The 21,661-nt window shown below is 42.0% G+C and overlaps 1 protein-coding gene across 9 annotated transcripts in view; it reads right to left on the bottom strand.

Annotated features, from left to right (window-relative positions):
• POLQ (DNA polymerase theta) overlaps nucleotides 1–21,661 on the bottom strand; it is a 68,525-nt gene that overhangs the window by 9,944 nt on the left and 36,920 nt on the right. For 7 of the 9 annotated variants that reach the window (XR_013928742.1, XR_013928743.1, XR_013928744.1 and 4 more), the window contains 11 exons: nucleotides 20,469–20,709; nucleotides 19,107–19,300; nucleotides 17,305–17,442; nucleotides 13,491–13,665; nucleotides 12,876–13,011; nucleotides 10,336–10,454; nucleotides 9,516–9,700; nucleotides 8,395–8,506; nucleotides 6,697–6,821; nucleotides 5,038–5,191; nucleotides 3,125–3,231 (listed from right to left, as the gene is read on the bottom strand). Coding sequence is in view for 6 of the 9 variants with exons in the window: in XM_080391187.1 (XP_080247313.1) it covers nucleotides 3,125–3,231; nucleotides 5,038–5,191; nucleotides 6,697–6,821; nucleotides 8,395–8,506; nucleotides 9,516–9,700; nucleotides 10,336–10,454; nucleotides 12,876–13,011; nucleotides 13,491–13,665; nucleotides 17,305–17,442; nucleotides 19,107–19,300; nucleotides 20,469–20,709 (1,686 nt within the window). In the remaining 3 variants the exon portion in view is untranslated. The other 2 variants (XM_080391189.1, XM_080391191.1) reach the window with 2 other exon arrangements.

The raw sequence follows: 21,661 nt of genomic DNA, 5'->3' as shown, positions 1-21,661 counted from the left end.
CCCAGCCTGTCCTGAATTGCTTACTTGAATGAATCTTTCAGTCCATAGCCATCCCATGAACCTTCCCACAGCAGAGTGAAAAGAGGCTTTGAAATTATCGTGATTCTTCACCTCAGCTAGAGGCCACTGTCAGCACAGGAACTACCCAAGCTCTCTGACCTTTCCATGCAGTTCCATAATTCACAGGTACCCACAGGAGAAGTCCCTCCACAGTTTTTACTGGGGAACGGAGGAGGGGATTTCAGGAGATCAGAGCACAAGAGTTTACAACAGCATTAAGAACTAGGGGGAGATTTGTCTTCCAAAAACTACACACCCTTACACACCACATATCAAAACGATGTTCGATAACCTAGAAAAATGCTTTGAAATAGGATGTAATTCAGCACAGACAAGTAAAGAGTAGAAAAAAGCAGGGTAGAAAACTAGGACAGAAATAATCTACTGTTCAAAAATAGGATGAAAAATAACTGCCTGGTCAGGAAGAAAATGGGGTTATCAGAGATTAAAAACTGAACAGGGCTTAAGCAAGGCACACTGTTGTGAGAAAGAAAGAAAATGCAATTCTGGAACATCAGAAAAGAAAACACTACTGGTGTGACACACAGATCAGTTTTCCACTCCAGCCTTGATCACGTTTGGGGCCTGGTATTTCAAAAGAAGCATGAACCATACAGAGGGAGAGTCTCTGAGAACGGTCATGGGTCCAGCACACACCACCACCAGCAAGGTACATCAGGGCAGAGCTGCTGCACCTGGAACGAGGGAGGGGAGACACAAAAACCCGTGAGGTTCCTGAGGAAGCTGATGGGATGAGACGGGACATGTGCCAGTGCCCTGACCTGGGGGACTTTAGGCTCTGCATTTCCTGTACACGAAGCAAACAGCACCATTTCCAGGGTTCTCAGTGGTCAGCTCAGACATGCCTGGAGGACTATTGGCCGTCTTAGAAAGATAAATGCAATGATGATGGGAACAGGCAAGCAGTTTAAAAGCCTTTGATCCCTAATCTAATCCATACCTTTATGTTTCTACCCAATTCCTCATTGCCAGGGTCAGCTCAACAGATAGAAGGTCTCGACCCTCCTTTTACTACCTTTGGCAATAGCGGCAGAGTCTTGCCATTGTGATACGCCCTGAAAGCCTGCTACCTCCACTCTGACATTCTGCACAGACTAGGAAAGCTCTGACGCCCCACACATTTCACACCTTCAGCACAAGAAAAAGCAAGTATTACTCCAAAATGGTCTTTGAAACTAGCTCACTGATAGACTGCAAATGAAAACAGAACAATCACTAACATTGTTTCTCTTATGAACCATTTGTAAGGATACTCTCACTGGAACACAAATGCCTAGATACATGGACAGATAATTTTATGTTTCTTTCATGTACTTTAGCAGCTGAAAATAAGCTAGAGCCAGCATCAAGCCTGTGACCAAACTAACCTCTGTGTGTGTAAAAATTGCTATTGCAGCCTAGAAATGCATGATTTACAGTATAATAAAGCTTTAGTACCAGCAAATGAAAAAAAAAAACTTGCCAATACAGAAACCAAGAAATGCTCACTTCTTTTTTACTAAAAGGTATATTGTAGTTCAAAAAAACTAATTAATTCAGGCCCTACTTTGACTGGGGGCTTAAGGGGGAGAGACTTCAAGACAACCTTTCCAACCTAGATCTTTCCACTACAGGATAATTCTAATGGTGCATCTGAAAGCACAGCAAGCAGTATCATCAAAAAAAAAGATCCCTTCTGGCCCTGAAAACAATCAATCAAAAGGGTAAGTAGTAACCTGTTGTCTCAGACAAAAATCCTTGAAAAACAAGTAAATTGGGCACATTCAAGGAAAGTTCAAGTCTAGGAAACATGCCTTGTGTACATATGCTGTTTCAAGTGACTGCCCAGAAAGTCTGTGGACAGAAATATATCTGAGGGAGGTTAGAAAAGCTGGTAATAATTGCCCTTGTAGTTGAGGAGGCTAATGAAAAAAATATAATTCAATAAATAATAAGCAAATCTTCTCACTTGGCCTCAGTTCTTCTGGGTACACTGTGGTAACTTGGAGTCAGTATCTAAAGACGTAAAAGCCTATACTCTGGGGATTTTAGTTTTCTACAGAAAGAAAATAACGAGCCTTTTCACCTCTAAAACAGCCTATCTAGATTGAAGCAGCAGATGTCTGAAAAGAGCTGGCAAAACAAACAGAAGCTTGAGCTGAGATTCAATAGAAAAAAAAATATTAAATCTTTTGTTCTTAATGAAATGAAAAAAACATGCTCAGGCCAGTCAGTACTGCTGAAAGGTGTTTCAGATAGGAGTTACTACCTGCCATCAGGAAACAAGCTTTCGTCATTAAAGATGTGCATGAGCAGAAGTGGAAGACATCCCCAAGCTATGGAAGCACACCCTGTGCGCCTTCCTGCATTTGTGCTCAGGACTTGGGAAAACACTGAGCTGCCAACACGTGGCTGAAACGCTTGCTACGGAAAGCTGTCGCACAGACACCACGAAGCCTAGGCACAGAAGCGCCTACGGGGTGGAAGAGCATGCACGGGGACATGTGTGCACGTGAAAGGTACCTGAAGACCACACAGCACATCTCATATACCTACCGTGCTGCTAACGAGCACCACGACACTCCTACCAGAAAGACAGGTAGGTAGGGAATAAGGAAACAAGTACCAAAAGTACATATTCCTCCTTTCCCTACAGAATACAAACCACCGCTGTAACAATACATTCTCCGAGTTAGGCACCAGAAGACATGCGTGTAAACAGGGAGGCAAAAATACCTCCAAACAGGGAAAAACTTCCCCCTACAACTGTTAACAGTATTAAGCTACTTCACTCATCAAGTCTTGCAGAGAAGTGGTACAAACTGCTGTTACAGGGAGCAAAGCACACGTTGGAAAAATGAGCATCAGTCATGGGTTTGGCTTGAGCCTGAAAACACAGAGATCAAGAATGCAAACATCATTTTTCACTCAGTTTAACTTTGTTTTCATGGACCTTATAGCACACAGTGAGAGGATCCAGGGAAGAGAAGCTGAGCCCCTAGAAAGAACACTTGTCACAATACATCATAATACAACAGCTGAAAAAGCAACAGCGGGGCTGTACCTGGATGACATCATCTTCTGCAACTTCATAGAGGAGCTCATCGTGGAGCTGGAGGATAAAGAAACCTCCGCTGATGGGCTGTAACATTCCTCCATTCCTCTTCCTCGCTAGCCTTCCTGCACAGGTGGAGAGCATAGTTCGTTAGACACCATTATGCAAAGGCCTGTTTCTTGTATCAAGAAATCTTTGCACGTTCCTAATGCTGACAAAAAGAACATGAGGAACTTCAAAATGGAAAAGCCCATGCCTACAGATGAAACCACAAAACATTGCTATTCTATCAATATTTGTACAGCTACGGAGGTAAAATGTTAAGGAAAAGCATTTTAGATACAAACATTTCAGCCTTACATTATAAAGATATGAATCAGAACAGATACAAGACACAGTTGTATCTCCTGAATCATCTGTTTTAAAAGTAAATTTTAAACAAAATCATGTCAAGTTTAATCAGAAGTTGATTTACAATGTTCTCTCTGGCAATGAATTAGGATTCTGCTTTTCTTCCAAAAACATTTTAATGGCTAGTCTAAAAAGGCAGCAAGCCTCCCTCCAAATGCAGTTATCTGAAACTGTAGCTACTACTCCTGATTAAAAAAAGGAAAGAAAAAAAGAGCAGTTTTTGAATAAACAAGTAAGCAGCTGACAAAAACAGGATCCTGGTAGGCCTTGCCTGACAGAAATGAAACAGAACAAACCGTTACATGGTAAAAGCTTTCTTTTAAACAAACACAACCTCACACACAGAGACTCAAAAGTTAGTTATCTCAGGTTAGCTAACAGGAGGGCTGCAGTTCACAACTACAGGAAGGGTTTCACAGCATCATCTGTTCCTCACACAAGCCTCACACCGAAGCAGCAATGTTGAAGCCACATGATGCAGGATGCTGTTCTGATGGCACAGACATTTATAACTTGCTGAAAAAGAATCCCTTCCAGTTCTTGAAACAGCTAGTGTCAGAGGAAGAAAATCTGTCACAAATACATCTACTCGCCTTCCTACAATTGCGTTGGCCAAAGGTCAGTAGCTGCTGCTGCTCCTGGAAGGGGTGGGAAGTTCTGCCAAGCACATGCCTTCTACTCATAGCAGACCTCTCTCTCTCTAAAATAAAACTCCCTAACATATTTTTAGAGGTTTGGCAATTAATTATTAAGTTTTCCTTCTCAGCCCTACAAATCAGACTCTTATATTAAGACAGCTTCATGTTTCAGTTGAAGCATAAGAACTATCAAAAGAAATACAGCACTCCATCCCTTCAGTGTCTTTCTAAAAATACATGACTGATGAACAAAATACTGTCTACATCATGTTAAAAGAAAGGTTTGGTAGCATTCCTCTGGGAATGAGTACACACACCCCCCAGCTTTGCTATCTCCAGCCAAAAGAAATTTATGCTGACAAATGCTTCATATAATACTCTTGTGGAGCCTCTGTAAATCAAATTCCAGTCAACAAATTTGGGACTTAATTCTAACCAAAAAATATACTTTTGGAACTAGAAGTTATTGCACTCTATCTTTTCACTGACTGTGAAACCAGAGTATCTGCCCAGTTTCTCCTTCCTACTTTTGCACAATTCTGTGGTGGCATGACAGACCGTATCACTTTTACGAACTCCCGCTGCCAACCTTTGCAAGATCTGCTTTGAGGTAACTGGGGTTTTTGATCTGATCACAGCATCTGCTTCCATTTGTGTGCTGAGCAGACATTCCCTCTCCTTCCTAATAACTTTTTGCCCATTAAACACAGACTTAACACTGCCAGGAAATAAAATGTCTCCCACTCCTAGACCAAAGGCCCTAACTTGTTTTTGCAGGCAAAATCCAGTCTAGATTTTTTAATTATTTTTTTTTTTTTACATTAGTAGCACTGAAAATTTTGCTCTACTGTGCAAGGAAGAAGGCGAGCATACCGGTCTTATCTCTCTGGAAGGAGCTCTCCAGATGTCTATGGGACTTGATCACAGAGGAGAAAGCTTCCAGGCGTTTCTGAATGTTCACAGTGGCTGTTTTGACAACGTCTGCAGCAGATCCCTGAACAGTTGTATTCACAGCCTGTCGCTCTGCCTAAACAGAGATAGTTGTTCTCAAAACTGACCCCAAAAATGAAATCAAATCTAGCATGCCACATGTACTTCATTAAAAATAATAAATACATGGCCAAATACAGGCACAGTAACACCTCCAGATAAAGAATTTGTTAAATCTGCCTGAAAGACAGACATGTTACAGACTAGCTTCAGCCACAAAATTTCGCCAGGTAACTGAGAAAAGCAGGATTTCCACAAATTTAAAATTAATTCATATCAAGGGTAATAACCTGCAAGTCACAAGCCACAAGAGGAAGAAGCATATGCACATGGTAACAGTTTCATGAGGAGCACAAAAATCTCACAGTTAATCCAAGTATTATGAGAGACTTCAGCCTGTCTTCAAAACCATCAGAAATGGATAACCAAAGGCAAGAAGCTGGACTTCATGGACTAATAATCTGGTCTGCTGCACTGAACCCTGACTGCCAGAGCATGACAGCTCTGCAAAAACAAACCAGATCATACTGTGACACAACATTTTTTTTCACACAAGCAACCACTCTACTAATCCCCTCCTCAGACAAGAAAATTGTATGCAAAGGTTCTGCTCTCTTTGATTAGGGCTGAAACATCTGCAAAAAGTTATAAGTAAGCTGAAATTAAAGTGAGATAATTCATTAACTGGTCTTTAATATGATTTTAAAGAATAAATCAAAGTTGAACAGAAGGTACATCTACAAAGCTTCATGCTGAAGTATCCTTCAGATTAAATAGTCAAATCATCTCAAAAGTTTTTTGAAAGACTCCTTGTTTCCCTTTCAACTACTTGGAGTACTAACTCCCCCACTTCGTCCCTCTTCCACTCTAGTCTTTAATTCCACACAACCTGATTCATCTTCCTACTGAGAAGTATAATGCTTCCTCCCCACAGAAATGCAACATCTTCTCAGGGAGTCAATTCACTCTTACTGAAGTAAAGTCTATGACAGATGTGTCCAAAATGACCTTGAAAAAAAATGCCATTGCAAAGGCGTATATTAAGTAAATATTTCTCTAACAAGTTAGAGAAATTTTCCTTTGAGGGAAGATAAGAAAAGGAACAAATATCCAAAAATATAGGACTTAAATGCCCCTTCTTGTTCAAGTGCTGACAGCATATAACTTAGAAAGACTGCTGAGTGGGAGCAACTCAGCCTGAAGAGTTAAAGCACATCGCTGTGTGGAGGCTTTTTAAAATCATGTCCACTTATTTCAATGAATTACTCACTCCAGTCCCAACGTGGGAGTTGTGAAGTGAGGTTAGCACAGCGATGACAGCTGTACACCCAGCCACAGAAGACTTACGTCAAGCAGACCATGACAAAAGCTCTGTTATTCAGAGAACTGAGGGGGAAATAAACTAAGTGAGAAGTGGAAGGTCGTGACCAATATGGCTCATAGACCCTGTAAAACCACAAATACAGATATGCAAAGAAATCTAATACTTTCAAAATAATAAAATACAAATTAAAACAAAAAAACGTACTACACTCAACATACATGAGCTTTACTGTAGGGGTTTGGATCTTTGATAGCTGGCAGGTATCTTCGTCTTCCCAGGATGGTCTGCACAAACCCATCTCTTCTGCAGCTCCTCACTGTCTCCCTCAAGAATTTCTGAATCCCTGAGAAAGCGAAGAGAAAGTTTTCCTTAATATTGCAGATGCTCCACGTTGCCTTCTCACTAGGGTCACTGAAAGCGGTCTGGGACACCCAAGCAGCACAAAGGTAATTCTTAAATTTCCCTAGACCCTGCCAGTGTGCCAAGGGCACACGATCACTCACTCAGCCTACTCGCAGCTCTGCTGGGAAACCTATTCAGACTTTTGAGGTGGAAATGAGGGCACAGTGTCAGGGTATCTGGCTGTGCACAAGGAGGTAGGAAGTCTGTTCTGCACAGTGCCAAGGCTCAGAGGATCATACATGTATTATTGATAATGGAGGGGTCAGGACCTGGACCAGCACTGGAAAGACAAGTAGTAGGAAGGGAGTGAGTTGAAAGCAGGTCAGAGCCCTTGATGCCTCAGGCTGCCTGACTTCAGGCTGCGTCACTTCACATTCTAGGATGAAAGAAACTCACCCACCTGCACTTTGCAAGGGAAGAAGTGAATCCACTAGGAGTGTTTAAAAGACATTTAGGCCAAAGAAAGGTGAGATAGGGAAGAGTACCCTTCACTGTAAGTTCAGGTAACAACTGCACTAAAGTGGAAAAAGTTAACTTCAGACAGTTCCTTTCCAAGGTTCACAAAAGATGAAATGTAAAAGGAGCTATTCAAGATCAAGACTGAAAGCGTTCATCAATTCATTACGTATGTAATTTAGCAAATCAGCTTGGCTATAGATAGAAGTGAAAATCCATAGGAATTGAAGTCACAAAACAAGGTACATCACGGAGTTTGTATGTATGCACGTGTAGTGAGAGGGAGGAAGCAGGAAGTAATTTCTAATGGTCTTGAGGGAGAGACTATCCAGAAATTGCTGGAGACAGACTCTTAATAGAACACCATTTCTCAGCATCTGTCTCCTAAAGAAACAAACCCTGAATCTTCAAAACATAATTTTCCAGCTCATTTCCAAGTTTTATGATTAGAACTAGCTGTCTCTCATCCCACTTGCTCTCCATTCATTTTCTGATTGCAGCTCTACTCTCTCTACAGCTTTCCTAAAAATTAACATGCTTCTTAAAAATGCAACAATGTCTTTTTACAAAACATGGGAGAGCTGCTCTGAGCAGCTGGATAAAAGGGTAAGGGTTATACGCAGAACAGTTTAAAACTCAATGATAGCAGAAGAGAGAAATGGTTATATTTGAAAATTTTAAGTGTGGTCTAAAGCAGTATAGTATAACCTTTGAAGCTGTGTGTTTTAATAAGGAAAATGTTTATTTTTCAGAAAGTTATGAGCTTTAAAATGAACCCCCAGGGCTTAGTAAGTAATTAATGTTTTTTAAAAGAAAACAACAAAATAATTGATGTAATAAGCAAACAACAAGGTCCAAACAATGAATAAAACCAGACCATAGAGTAAAATATTATGGAGTATCAAACTACTGTGTTCACACACTGGACTTTCTCAAAACAAAAAGCTTTTTCAAAAAAGGTAGGTCTAGAGGGCTGAGACAAATTTAGGATTTGTAGAGAAGAGATTAAGAACAGCAGCAACCCCCACCACACAGCCCCCAAACAGCCATATCCAAACCTGTGTATCTTGATTTGAAGGATTCAATGTAACTGGCAGCTTCATTTTCATCAATCCCCATCTGCTCGCCTAAAGATTTTGCTCCTATTCCATAGATGATTCCATAGCAAATCTGCCAGAGGACAGTGTGAAGAACCATCACCATATGGTGAGCCATGCAGAGAAAGCAGAGCCAAAACAAAATGTGACTGACTGGAAGACAAGTGTATCGGAACAAGGGCAAGCATTCAAGAAGAGAGACTACCTCCGAGTCCAAGCTATTCATGCTGCTTTTCCTCATCCTCATCCTCCAAAACATGTCCTGGTTTCGGCTAGGATAGAGTTAATTTTCTTCTCAGTATCTAGCAGAATGCTATGTTTTGGATTTAGTATGCCAATTATGTTGATAACACTCTGATGTTTTTAGTTGTTGCTAAGTAATGATTATATTAAGTCAAGCACTTTTCAGTTTCTTAGGCCCTGCCAGCAAGAAGGGCACAAGAAATCGTGAGAGGACACAGCCAGGACAGCTGGCCTGAACTCACCAAAGGGATATTCCATACCGTGGGATGTCATGCTCGGTATATAAACCGGGGGGGAGCTGCCCAGGCCTGGCCAATTGCTGCTCAGGGACTGGCTGGGAATCAGTCAGCAGGTGGCGAGCATTGGTATTGTGCATCACTTGGGTTGCACAATCCATCTTTTGGATTATATTGCTTTTTCCCTCTCTCTCCTTCTCATTACAATTGTTGTTGTTGCTGTTATTATTATTACAGTTATTATATTCTATTTTATATATTCTATATAATATGTATTTTTATTATATTATAATTATTAAATTGTCCTTATCTCAACCCCTGAGTTATACCTTTTCCCCACATCTCCTCCCCACCCTTCTGCGGGGAGAGCACGCAGCTGCGTGTACTTAGTTGCCAGCTGGGGTTACACCACAACACCCAGACAGCTCCAGCTGAAACGTATCGAGTGTGGGAGGACATACAAAGCGGCTACCGAACAATCACGGTCAAACCCAAACACAAGACCATACTATTGCGACTTCGTGATATTTCTTTGTGATGTTTTTAATGCTGAACTGTCCTGCCCAGAAAGCTGCTGCTGAGGTTTTTTTTCCTAAAAATTACCTGTTTAGCTTGTTGCCTGGTCCTATCTCCAACAGCTTCAGGGTCAATCATTTTCCACTCTGCTGCAATGCTCTTAAAGACATCGGTACCCTCATTCAAGGCTTGAATGAGTCGACAGTCGCAAGACAAATGAGCAAGGATCCTCAGTTCAAGCTGAGAGTAATCAGCAGCCAAGATTAAGCCACCTGAAGTCAAAATGTTAGCAGAAATCATTATTTCATAAATTACTCCAACACTCCAATCAATATTCCGGCAAGAAGGACTGAAGCTGTCCTTGCACCTTCCACAGTTTTCCACAGAAATTTCTGTCAGACAAATCCTTACCAGTTTCCCCAGTGCCCAGGCCTGCCTGCTTTCCATCCAGCCCCTACACCTAGAACCAAAACCCCACAGACAAGTACCTGTGCAGGTGTCTCTGTCTAGCACCTGATAGGAATGCCTGGCACAGAGATCAGACCAGCAGGCTTGTACTAAGCCAGGGCAGGCAACGTGAGAACTGACATTTGGATAGCAAGAACACTAGGTAAGAGTGCAATTTGTATATTAAGAGCTGCCTAAGCTACCTCTTAAAAAACAGGTATTCTTAAAGAGGAAATGAAGGTGTGAAGATCTGAAGTATAACATTTGAATACTTTGCCCAGCCAAACCTCTCTCCTTTACAGTCTTGTGAATGATTTTGAGGACATGCTAACTACTGCATTAGTCTTCCAAGTAGGCTGCTCAGTCAGATATATAGTCATCAATTCTTAACTCTTCATTAGATCTAGGATTTTTTGTTAAGTATGTTCTTAACAATTACAAAGCAGGATCTAGGCCTTACCTGGGAATGGAACAAAAGCATGCCTCATGCTAACAGAAAACGGTATTCCTCTTTCTTCAGATCTGCCTGCAGCCTGACCCTTTAAGCCATTAGGCAAAATGCTGGAACGCTTTCTACATCTGCGGAGACAAAGAATGACTGTTCTTCACCAATTCCTAAAACACTTAAAGACGCATAATCATTTTTGCCACAAAGAATCAGTGAAAACAAGTGAGACAGTAGCCTCTACTCTACTTTTCTGGACAATCCATACCTAAATTTGACCACGGGGGTACTAAACAGAGGCCACATGTACACCTGAAGGGATTTACTGACTCTGAACAGATTTAGGAGTGAATCTTCCTAGAACATTCAGGGTTTGGTCCAGAAATTGGATAATTCCACTCCCAAACAGGTAAGATGAAAAGCCTCAGATCTGTGATGGGTGCATTCCAGAAAGACAGCAAAGGAGTCCCTACAAGAATCCTAAAAATTCAACACCCCACCCTGAGTACCATGTCCTCTCTTAACATCATTCTCATACGCAGAATGCCTACACGAGCCCATACCCGGTACAGACAGAAAAATTTCCCCCACAACATTAGCCTGACTGCATGTGCGCGCACACACACAGACAACTAAGCGTGTAAAAGCAGAACAGAAATTGCAGAAGATGTGCTCATAAAACACTGCACTTCTTTAAAGACTGAGCAAAAAATTGCCCCAAAGCAACCAGGTGAGAAGTTTACAGCGGCAGTCAGGTGCTCTGCAGCCTCTCGGGGCTTGCTTAGCTCTCCTGTCCCACCAAGTCACCTGTAGCTGCAGACAGAATTGTATCCATCAGTGCACACACTGAACAGTGTGCAGCTGTGACACCATTCACACCACCTACTCCCGCCAGCACCAGTCTACCAGCCAGCCTGTTGGGTTCTTCTCTGGAAGTCAAAAGGCCTTTATACATCCTTGATGTCTAGGTCAGGGATCTGAGCAACTTCTTTATCAGAATGAAAAGGTATCTCTGAGATCAGAACTAGTTTCAGCAAAGTACAGAAAAGACATCAGGCTCTCCTCCCTTCTGCACTCCCTTTTCCTCTTATACTTTGTCATTTCAGGGATGGTAGGGATCAAGGAGATAAAAGATAGCACAGAAATCACAGAAATAAATTTTCAAAAGAAATAAAGGTGGGACAACATACAGGAACTGTACAGAAACACTGTCCAGCACAGGTTCCAAATTTGGTTGAATGAGTAAGGGCTATATTATAACATGATCTAATTTAGCTACATTACTTTGGGCAGAAGCTTCTTACAACACATGAGGAAGGAGCAGTAATAGTAATTACCAAGATAAAAGACAGTTTGGACCAAAGCTTGGAAGGCCTATCAGACTTGGGCTGCATGACAGCTTCTTTTGTGCCAGCAGTCATTTCTGTGCCTTTAGGATTGCCCATCTTCCTAACACAGTAGCTGCTTACCTAAGGAACGTAGTCCCAAAAGTCAGCCTGAGCAGCAGACCTCTCCCAGAGTTCAGTATGCACTCCGTTCCTTTGATGCGCCACTTCTCTACAGGGAAGACTAAGAACCCAGCCTACTCTCCAATCATCCTGCAAAGCTGCTGCAAGCCTGAGCACTGCCAGAGCTATTTCTCAGAACAACATTTCTGTGCCTCCATGGCTAGGCCTGTTCTTCTGAAGCAAGATGGACAAGATCCTGCTACTCCTGGTCTCTCTTCCCATGACCTACTCAAGGCAAAGGATGTTAGACACATGGTGGTAGGAAAAGGCAGACAGAAGAGCCAAAAACTTCTGAAATTTCTCACATCTTTCTGTGGGCAAAAAGATGATGAAAGACACTCAGATGACGCATGTGGGACAAGAACCTGAATGGAAAGAGAAACTCAAAGGACAGAAAACCACCACCAAGGGGTATGAAGCCCCAAAGCTGACAAGCTAGCTGCTAAAAGATCCACCTTGATATTTCACTAGACTTCCACAGAACTGTTTAGGTATTGACATGTAATGCTGTTTGATTAACAGAAACCATATTTAGAAACTTCTGTTACCTGGTAGCTTCTGCAGGATCGTTATCACAAACACAATTATTAACAAAGAATGAAAAACACGTTCACCCATGTTTCCTTACACAGGGAGTTACACATCATAAAACAAATGAACTTTCTTCTGCTTCTTCCACAATATTCTATCCTCTTTCAGAGTAGCTCTTAGAAAGTCAAACCAGATCCTAACTTCAGTTTAGTCATTTTTCCCACCCAGGCTTTCCATCCAACTGCTGGGAGCATAATGCTAATCTCACTGTAGGATTTCATAAAGAATTTCAAAAAGCAAGTGGCTAAATGGAGCCACATGCTGTTAGTATTATTAGGTCTTTCATGTATCACTGACTTTTAGATATTTATTCCCCTAGAACTGTAAGAGAAACACTGAGTAACAAGTCACACTGACATGACAGCAGCCACAGGTAAAGTCAGAAAAGAGAAATTTGACAAGTCAACCACATTAAGATCAGAAGAGTAGGCTGAAGCTTTGCCAAGATCCTCCTACCTGCCCCTAGAAACAGCAAGAGAATTAACATTTCCATGGGCTTGGGAGGGTGGGCTTTCTTCAACCACAGTTGGCATTTCAATCTCAAAATCTCTTGGCACGTTCTGGATATTTGGCTCTGTAAAGGTTATTCGACCTGAGAAGGAAGAAGAGCAGAATTAAGTGAGGGTCCAAAAGATGTCTCTCTAACTTAACACAGCTGAACACACATCTGCATCTCCAAAAAACAAAGGGCAGGAGGGTGGGACAGGACACCATCACTAAGAAAATGGAAGAAAAGGAAAAATAATTTGGGCTTAATGGACTTGAGATTGTTCCCCTGCAGCACTTCTGTACCACTAATAAGACACTCCCAAATCCAGAACCTGTTCCAGGGTCAGAGATTTACATGCTAATATGTGCAAGAAAATAATAATACTGCTCAGTGAACACAAAAGCTATTTTAACGTCTCTAGACTTTTGGGGCAGATTCACATGAAACAAGTATTTCAATATTTTCATTTGGTTGCACTAGAGCACTGGCTTGACTTCCTATCTTTTTCCCATAGAAAAGCTGTCCACCACACACACACAAAGAGAAAAAAAGAAGTGAGGATTTTAAACACATTTCTTTACCTGTAGCTGTGTGAGTCTGTGACACTGGATATATCCTTTCCATTCCCAGTGCAGAATTCAATCGTTTTTCCCTCTGTAGTGGAAACACCACTTTAGTAATGGCATTGTTGATCCTCCTCCATTCCAATATCAGCCCTGGCAATGGGTGAAGTGTCTTCAATTTCTCCAAAACATCCTTGTGGGCAGAAAAAGGCACAACTACAGTCAACTGCATTTAAAGCTTTATAAATAAAGTTTTTGCAGTTCTGCAGGAAAAAGCAACTCCTTCACCCACAGTGAACTTCTGGTGTCACTGCCTGAAAATTAAATGGCTATCCCCTCCACTTACACCGCCTACACCTGGGCAATCAAAGCACCACAAGATATGGCTGCAGTTTTGTTACACACAAGAATGCAAGCACTTCTTTTTGGACTTTTGTATCCTCATCACCACCCTCAGCCTGCACCAAAAAATAAATCATCCAAAATGATCAAATAAAGCATCACTTGCCATAGGTCCCCTATGCTGTCTCCTCTTGCCCAGTGTTAATGCTCCTCCTCCATCTTCTTGCATATTTCTCTCCCTGCTCTCTCCTATCCATACATTAGGAAATCATAAAATGAAGCCCTTGACCACGCTCCTTGAAAGACAATGCTGATCACTAGCAATCAAATCCTTTCAGTTAAATCAGAAACATGAAGGGACTAACAAGACTTTCAAAAGATAGTGGCATGCAAATATTTCTCAAAATAACATTTCTTTGTATGCAGCAGGCAGCTGCAGCTTCATCCCTCCACATCACAAAAGGAAGAAATCCTCACTTTGCTTCTTGCTCCCTGCTCTGCCACCAGCACCGCACTCACTTCTTCACTGCCACTTGAGTTTTGGAAATCAATACTTGTCTTCCAAGCACTGACTATACTGAACAAGGGGAAACTAAGAAAACAACACAGATTAACGAGTCCTGAAAACAGGGAACGTGTATCTGCCAGTATCACTTGTCTGGCAAGAGCACCCATTAGCCTGCAGCAGCTGGTATTAACAGCTCCACAGGATTTATCAGCCGGCCAGCATGTCAATAGCTTTCACATGTATACAAGCTCTTGATATACCGGATCTGATAAGCCATCAGACCAGCCACTCTGAAGACAAATTCTCTGAAGCACAAAATACAGAAATGGTAGAACCAGGCAGGGGAAATATTGTATTTAATCACCATGGTATTTAAGTATGTTTCAATACTACTGGGGACAGCCTTGGCTGCAGTGACCATGAGGTGGTGGAGTTCAGGATCCTGAATGGCAGAAGCAGGGATACGTAGGATTGCAACCCTGGACTTCAGGAGAGATAACTTTGACCTCTTCAAGGGTCTACTTGGAGGAATCCCATGTGTTAGGGCTCTGGAATGTAGGGGTGTTCCAAGAGAGATGGCTAATATTTAAGCATCACTTCTTCCAAGCTCAAGACAAGTGCATCCCTATGAGTAAGAAATCAACAAGAAATCAAGCAAACGGGTCAGGAGGCCTGCGTGGATGAGCAAGGAGCTACTGGCAAAACTTAAACAGAAAAAGGAAGTTTACGGAATGTGGAAAAAGGGACAGGCCACTTGGGAGGAATACAGGAACACTGCCAGAACATGCAGGGATGTGTTGAGGAAGGCTAAGGTCCCTCTGGAATTAAATCTGGCAAGAGACGTCAAGGACAACAAAAAGGACTTCTTCAGGTACATGAGTAGGAAAAGCACAACTAGGGAAAACATGGGCCTGCTGCTGAATGAGATGGGTGCCCTGATGATGAAGAACACAGAGAAGGCAGAGTTAGTGAATGCTGCCTTTGCTTCAGTCTTTACTGCCAAGGCCAGCCCTCAGGAATCCCAGACCCTGGAAGCAAGAAAGGAAGTCTGGAGAAAGGAAGGCTTTCCCTCGGTCAAGGAAGATCAGGTTAGAAATCACTTAAGCAAACCTGACACCCACAAATTCATGGGCCTCCATGGGATGCACCCCCAAGCGCTGAGGGAGCTGGCAGGTGTTATTGCTAAGCCACTCTCTATCATCTTTGAAAAGTCATGGAGAACAGGAGAAGTACCTGAGGACTGGAAGAAAGACAGTGTCACTCTAGCCTTCAAAAAGGGCAAGAAGGAGGACCCAGGAAACTACAGGCCGGTCAGCCTCACCTCCATCCCTGGTAAGGTGACAGAACAGCTCACCCTGGATTTCGTCTCTAAGCACATGGAGGAAAAGAAGGTTATCAGGAGTAGTCAACATGGATTCACCAAGGGGAAATCATGCCTGACCAACCTAACAGCCATCTATGATGGAATGACTGGCTGGGTAGACAAAAGGAGAGTGGTGGATGTTGTCTACCTTGATCTGCTGCCTTTTGACACTGCCCCTCATAACACACTCATATGCTCGGGAAGCATGGGTTAGATGAGCAGTGAGGTGGACTGAGAACTGGGGAAATGGCAGAGCTCAGAGGGTTGTGCTCAGCGGCACGGAGTCTTGCTGGAGGCCAGTAGCTAGCGGTGTCCCCAGGGTTGGTACTGGGTCCAGCCTTGTTCAACTTACTCATCGACGACCTGGATGAGGGACAGAGCGTGCCCCCAGCAAGTTCTGCTGAAGATACAAAGCTGGGAGGAGCGGCTGATCCACCAGACGGCTGCGCTGCTCTTCAGCGAGACCTGGACAGGCCGGAGAGCTGTGCGGAGAGGAACCTCATGAAGTTCAACCGAGGCAAGTGCAGGGTCCCGTCCCTGGGGAGGGACAGCCCCATGTCCAGCATGGGCTAGGGGCTGGCTTGTTGGAAGGCAGCTCTGCAAAGGCGGCCCTGGGAGTGCTGGTGGACAGCAGGGTGCCCACGGGCCAGCAGTGTGCCCGTGTGGCCAAGGCAGCCAGTGGTACCCGGGGGTGCATTAGGAGGAGGGTGGCCAGCGCACTGAGGGAGGCGATCCTCCCCCTCTGCTCTGCCCTGGTGAGCCCGCATCTGCAGTGCTGTGTCCAGTGCTGGGCTCCCCAGTTCAGGAGAGACAGGGAGCTACTGGAGAAGGGTCCAGCGGAGGCTACAGAGACGATCAGGGAAGGGAGCACCTCCCTTATGAGGAAAGGCTGAGGGAGTGGGCCTGCTTAGCGTGGAGAAGAGAAGACCGAGAGATCTTATAAATGCATACAAATACTTCAAGGGCAAGTGCCAAGAGGACGGGGCCAGGCTCTTTTCAGTGGTGCCCAGCCACAGGACAAGGCATGATGGGCACAGACTGCAACACAGGAAGTTCCATCTGAATATGAGGAAAAATTTCTTTACTTTGAGGGTGACAGAGCACTGGAATAGGCTGTCCAGAGAGGCTGTGGGGTCTTCTCTGGAGACACTCAAAACCCACCTGGACACAACTGTGCAACCTGCTGTAGGTGACCTTGCTTTAGCAGGGGGTTGGACTAGATGATTTCCAGAGGCCCCTTTCAACCCTGACCATCCTGTGACTCAAGCTGATGTTGAAAAATTCTGCTGCTGGCTTTACAAAATTATTGTGCTATTTTGGTCTTACACGTGGTTTGGGAAGTCAAATTCTGCCCTACTTATTCTTATTGAAGCCTGCTCTTTATAGTCATGTCCTCACTATACTCAGGCTTTAGGAGAGTAGCAGGAGTTAATAACTGCTAACAGAGAAGGCAGAATCCAGTTTGAATTTCCAGTGGTAACTGGAGGAGCAAAAGGCAGTTAAAGTTTACTTATTTAAGTCAGCATACCTAACTCCGATGTATCCAAGCAGCAAATACGTGAAGTAAGAGGGAGTTATTTTTACAGTCACTTTCAGACTAGCACCAGACATTACTGTACCTTGGTTGTACTGAACTGCTTGCTTAGCCTAACCCTGTTTCCTTTAGCACTTGCTCTTCTCGTGTAACCCAGAGTTTTCTTGTTCCCTGGAACCTTCACATCTCCACTTTGTGGCAACTTCAGCTCCAGGAACAAAACCTGAAAAAGGCCAGAATTTAAAATCAGTTTCTGCATGCTACTCTCACGGGAAAACAAAAAGCAACTGAGCACTTAAACAGCTTGTTCCAACCAAAGAATAAAATGAAGGCTTCAGGTAATTAAAAAGCTGATTAAAGATCTCTGCTATCAAAGTCATTCCTCCTCATTTTAATTAACTACAAAATGCAATCTAAAATCTCATTTTCTGAACACTGTAAGTTTCAGTCCAGAGGTATTTTTTTAGAAAAGGTAATTACCTCCATCCAATAAGTGAGGTAACTGCTGACAGTCAACTGTAATAAAACATGAAGTTAAGATGACTAAAAGTGGGAAGAAGATCAGTGAAAACAAAAAAGAGATGTTAGCAGGGAGCAAGTTCCAGAGCAACACGAATGGCATAGAAGGAGGTGGTCAGATATACCTTTTACAGAATAGCCATAATATTAGGCTTTCTAACAAAATTGCCAAGAACTGGAAAGTTAAGTATATGTTCACTTGTTGACAGACAGAATACGGTTCTTCATTTTTCATTCTATGTTTCTATTTAGTACTACACACTATTTAGCAGCTATTGTGTTTCATTTCGCAGCTGGCAGAAGAAAATAGAAGCTTTTCTCTTGCACATTTATGTAGTACAAAAATTTTACTGACACAAAATTAGAAGGGTAAAACTCTAACCTATACATGAGAAACAAGCTGCTGTAGTTCAGAGAACAGTATTTCAGAAAAAACGGTCCTTTCCCTTTTCCTTGAAGCAAAGTGAGACTGGACTTGAGCATTATTGAAGGAGTTCTAACTCAGACTACTGTTACCAAGCAAAACTTCTGCATTTGCAACAAAGGAGGAATATTTCTGTTGAACTTCTTCTAGTGACAGCTGCTTGTAAATTTTGACTACCTCTATATAATGTACAACCCCGCAACAAGAAATTAGTATATAGAAAAGAAATAAATGGGAAAAAAATCATGCACAACAATTATAATATATTCCTATGATTCCATGTAATGTATGTTAAAAATATATATAGCAAAGTTCTTCAGGAATAGAAGTATTGCTAATTTACATAGAAATCTGTTTCTTAGGCTTTAAAAAAAACCCAGTTCTATACAGGTTCTTGGAAAGAGACAGTATTTGATTCAAAACTTTTAAAGCAGTCTCCTCCTCTTTCATGGGTACCAATGCAACTTATCCAGCACAACTATTCTTAGACTCAGACTACATGATATCACATCACATCTCATGTGCATAATACTGGTATTGCAAAAAACCTTCTCTAGTCCCACACTATTCATCCAAAATATTCCAAAAGCCATTTAATTGGCAGATCATCTCATGTGCTGTGAGACACCAAGGTACTATACAAACAACATGCTTATTTCCACCTGGGTTTTATTTCCAACATGTGTATTTCTACTTCTACGTTCTTTATTCCTGCTAAAAAGTTACCAGAAATCAGAATGACCACTAACAAGCAGGAGACGCACAGCACCTTGCACGCAGCAAGCTCACACTGAGCGCAGACAAATCAACTCTGAGCAGAGTTCCACTTGCATTTTGTCTTTTCTTCACAGTCTGCCCAAGAAGTTTTTTTCTTAAGTCTAAGCAAAAGCCTCTTGAGGGTAATTTCCTAAAGTTCTGCCCCTCCCACCCTAACCCTCACCTACCTCTGCAATGTCATCGGGGCTCGTCAAGGAGAAGCTGTGGCCTGCCAGCTGATACGCCTTGGTCTCAATCTCACTCAGTTTAGCTTCCATGACCTGTTTCTGAGTTTCATACGCTGCCGTGCTAAAACCAATGCCATTCAGCTCCAGCAGGGCCAGGCAGTAATGGCTGGGCATCTCCACTTTAGAAAATACATCTGTAGTAAGTACAAACCCCAAGAAAAACTTTTAATATGTCAAAAATAGATCAACTGCAGAACAACAGATAAAAAAAACAACAACTGGGGAATCCCCAAGATTTTAAAATCCTGAATGTCCTGACACACTGAAATCTTTCAGTATAGATTCAGTTTAAATACTTCTGTTTCTGGAATGTTTTATAGTAAGAAATATTTCATAATAAGTATTCCAGAACTTTTTAATCACAAAAGAATTTTAAGAGAATAAAAACTTAATTTTTTTTTTCTAAGAAATACATGCCTTTTTGTATATTGACATTTTATGAACCACATGTATGTGTATATATATATAATGTAAATGCATAAAATAAATGCATATAATGTAAGGCTTTCTAACTTGATACACTTTCATTCCACCACCCACAACTTTTTAAAATGTTCTAACGTTTAGACATCACAATCATTAACAATGCAGTAAACTTGCAACAGAAGACTTCAGTGAGACTGGCCCCTAATCTTAGGCTTTGGATACAGTTTCGGGGGAACAACCACAAAGCCCACCAATAGGTATGAGCTTTTTTTTTTTTTTTTTTTGGGCGGGGGGGGCGCAGGGGGAGTTCTTTGCTTGTTTTTAAACAAAGACAAGCACTCAGCAAATACTAGTGCAAACATACTGGCTCATTCACTATGGGATCACAACAGTTTCATGGACACAACATATATATGGCAAACAATGTTTATATGGGCAAGCTAAAGAGCAAGACATCTCCTTCAGAAAACATCCAAGGATTTTAGAAACTTCTGACAAGGAAATGAAAAAGCTTTGGAAAACATTCATGAAAAACCACAGACAGACCCATAAGTCCCCTCAAAAAGGCCGGGGCACTCACCTGGGAGGTAGAGATCTGCTTGATTCAGCCTTAAAATAGACTCTGCTATTGCCTTAACCGATGGAACTGGTGGATATTTGGGATATAAAAATTATATCTTAATTTAGGGGTTTTGACAAAACAGATGTACCTCCAAGGGAAGTTTTCTCTTTTAACAAATGAACATTTTGCCACAGAATATACTTAGATAAGTAACTTCCAAATCTCCTCTTTTCTCCACCGTTCATTCAGCCTGTGGTAGCACAGCTACCTTTATCCCCCCCATCTTTGCCCCCAAGTGGAGGAGCTCTCTTTACCTGTCAGATTTTGCTTCTGTAATTCATTATGGAGTTGGCTCATGACATTGAAGATAAGCACAGACTCTATTGCTGCTCTGTACCGCCCAGAATGATCTCCGCTGGCACTAAGCCCCAGGCTCTGCACACCTTGGCCGGTGCCTACCCCTTCCAGTAGAGGTAGCTCGTTGGGGAGAAAGTTAGTCACCATGTTGTGAAGTGTACGTTCCTTAGAGCCAGAATCAAGCAGCCAACACGCAACCTTAAAAAGGGAGACCTCCATGAGACTTTTTTTTCCATTTTAGTCATAATACAATGTAAATATTTAATGCAAGGTTATAGTGCAGATAATTTTTCTTGATTCAGCAGGCAGACTAGAATAATTTGTATAAGATTTACATTATTTCAGATAAAATCTTCAAGAGGGCATAAGTCACTGAAAAAGCATCACTCTCGCTCAAAGTCAGTTCCGCACATTTGAAAACCTTATCCTCTGTCAACTAAACACATCTAGAAGTGTTGTCCTCAGGTTTTTTTCATTTATTAAAACCTAACACAAAGAAGATTAAATGTGAAAATCAGGATCAAAACACCTTTAATCTGAAAACTAACTTTTTACAAACCAGAACTTGCTATTGATCAAGCTGAGCTCTCCTGTTTTTTGTACATCGGCACTAGTACCAAGAATTCTGCAAGGCAAATTTTATTTGTGGTAAGCCTCATACCTCCCACTGCCTTCAAAGCAATTTTGTGTATTTCAATTTCTTGTGTCAAAATAGGATGAAACAGGTTTCTGCATTGTCTCTGTCATGCAAGCAGAAAACCATACATATATATGGAGGGAGGTTGCATGAATGTGTGTGTATGTATATATTCATTGCACCACTAAAATGAACAAATATGAGTATGTCTCCGTCTAATACATGGAACACTGCAGGGAAAGGTGCTACTTTCTTTAATTTTACCCTAAAACTATGTATTGCCATGAAAAGCTAAGTTTGTCCTTGTTTTGAACACCTTAGCTATTTACCAGCAGACTTTCATATCACCATGATGCTATTCAGCCCATGTGTGATGCAACCTTTCAAATTCAACACCAGAAATTTCTATGCATCTAGAGCTCTTCCTAACAAGGACAACAAGGTGCTTTTACCTCCTTCTAGTGTTTCGAGTTATAAGTGGTACCCAAACCTTTGGTAATTACATGTAAACTT

The sequence above is a fragment of the Falco punctatus genome (genome assembly GCF_963210335.1).
Source record: "Falco punctatus genome assembly, chromosome: 6".
NCBI lineage: Eukaryota > Metazoa > Chordata > Aves > Falconiformes > Falconidae > Falco > Falco punctatus.
Note: the sequence above shows the minus strand (reverse complement) of the source record. Positions and strands in the feature narration are given on the sequence as shown.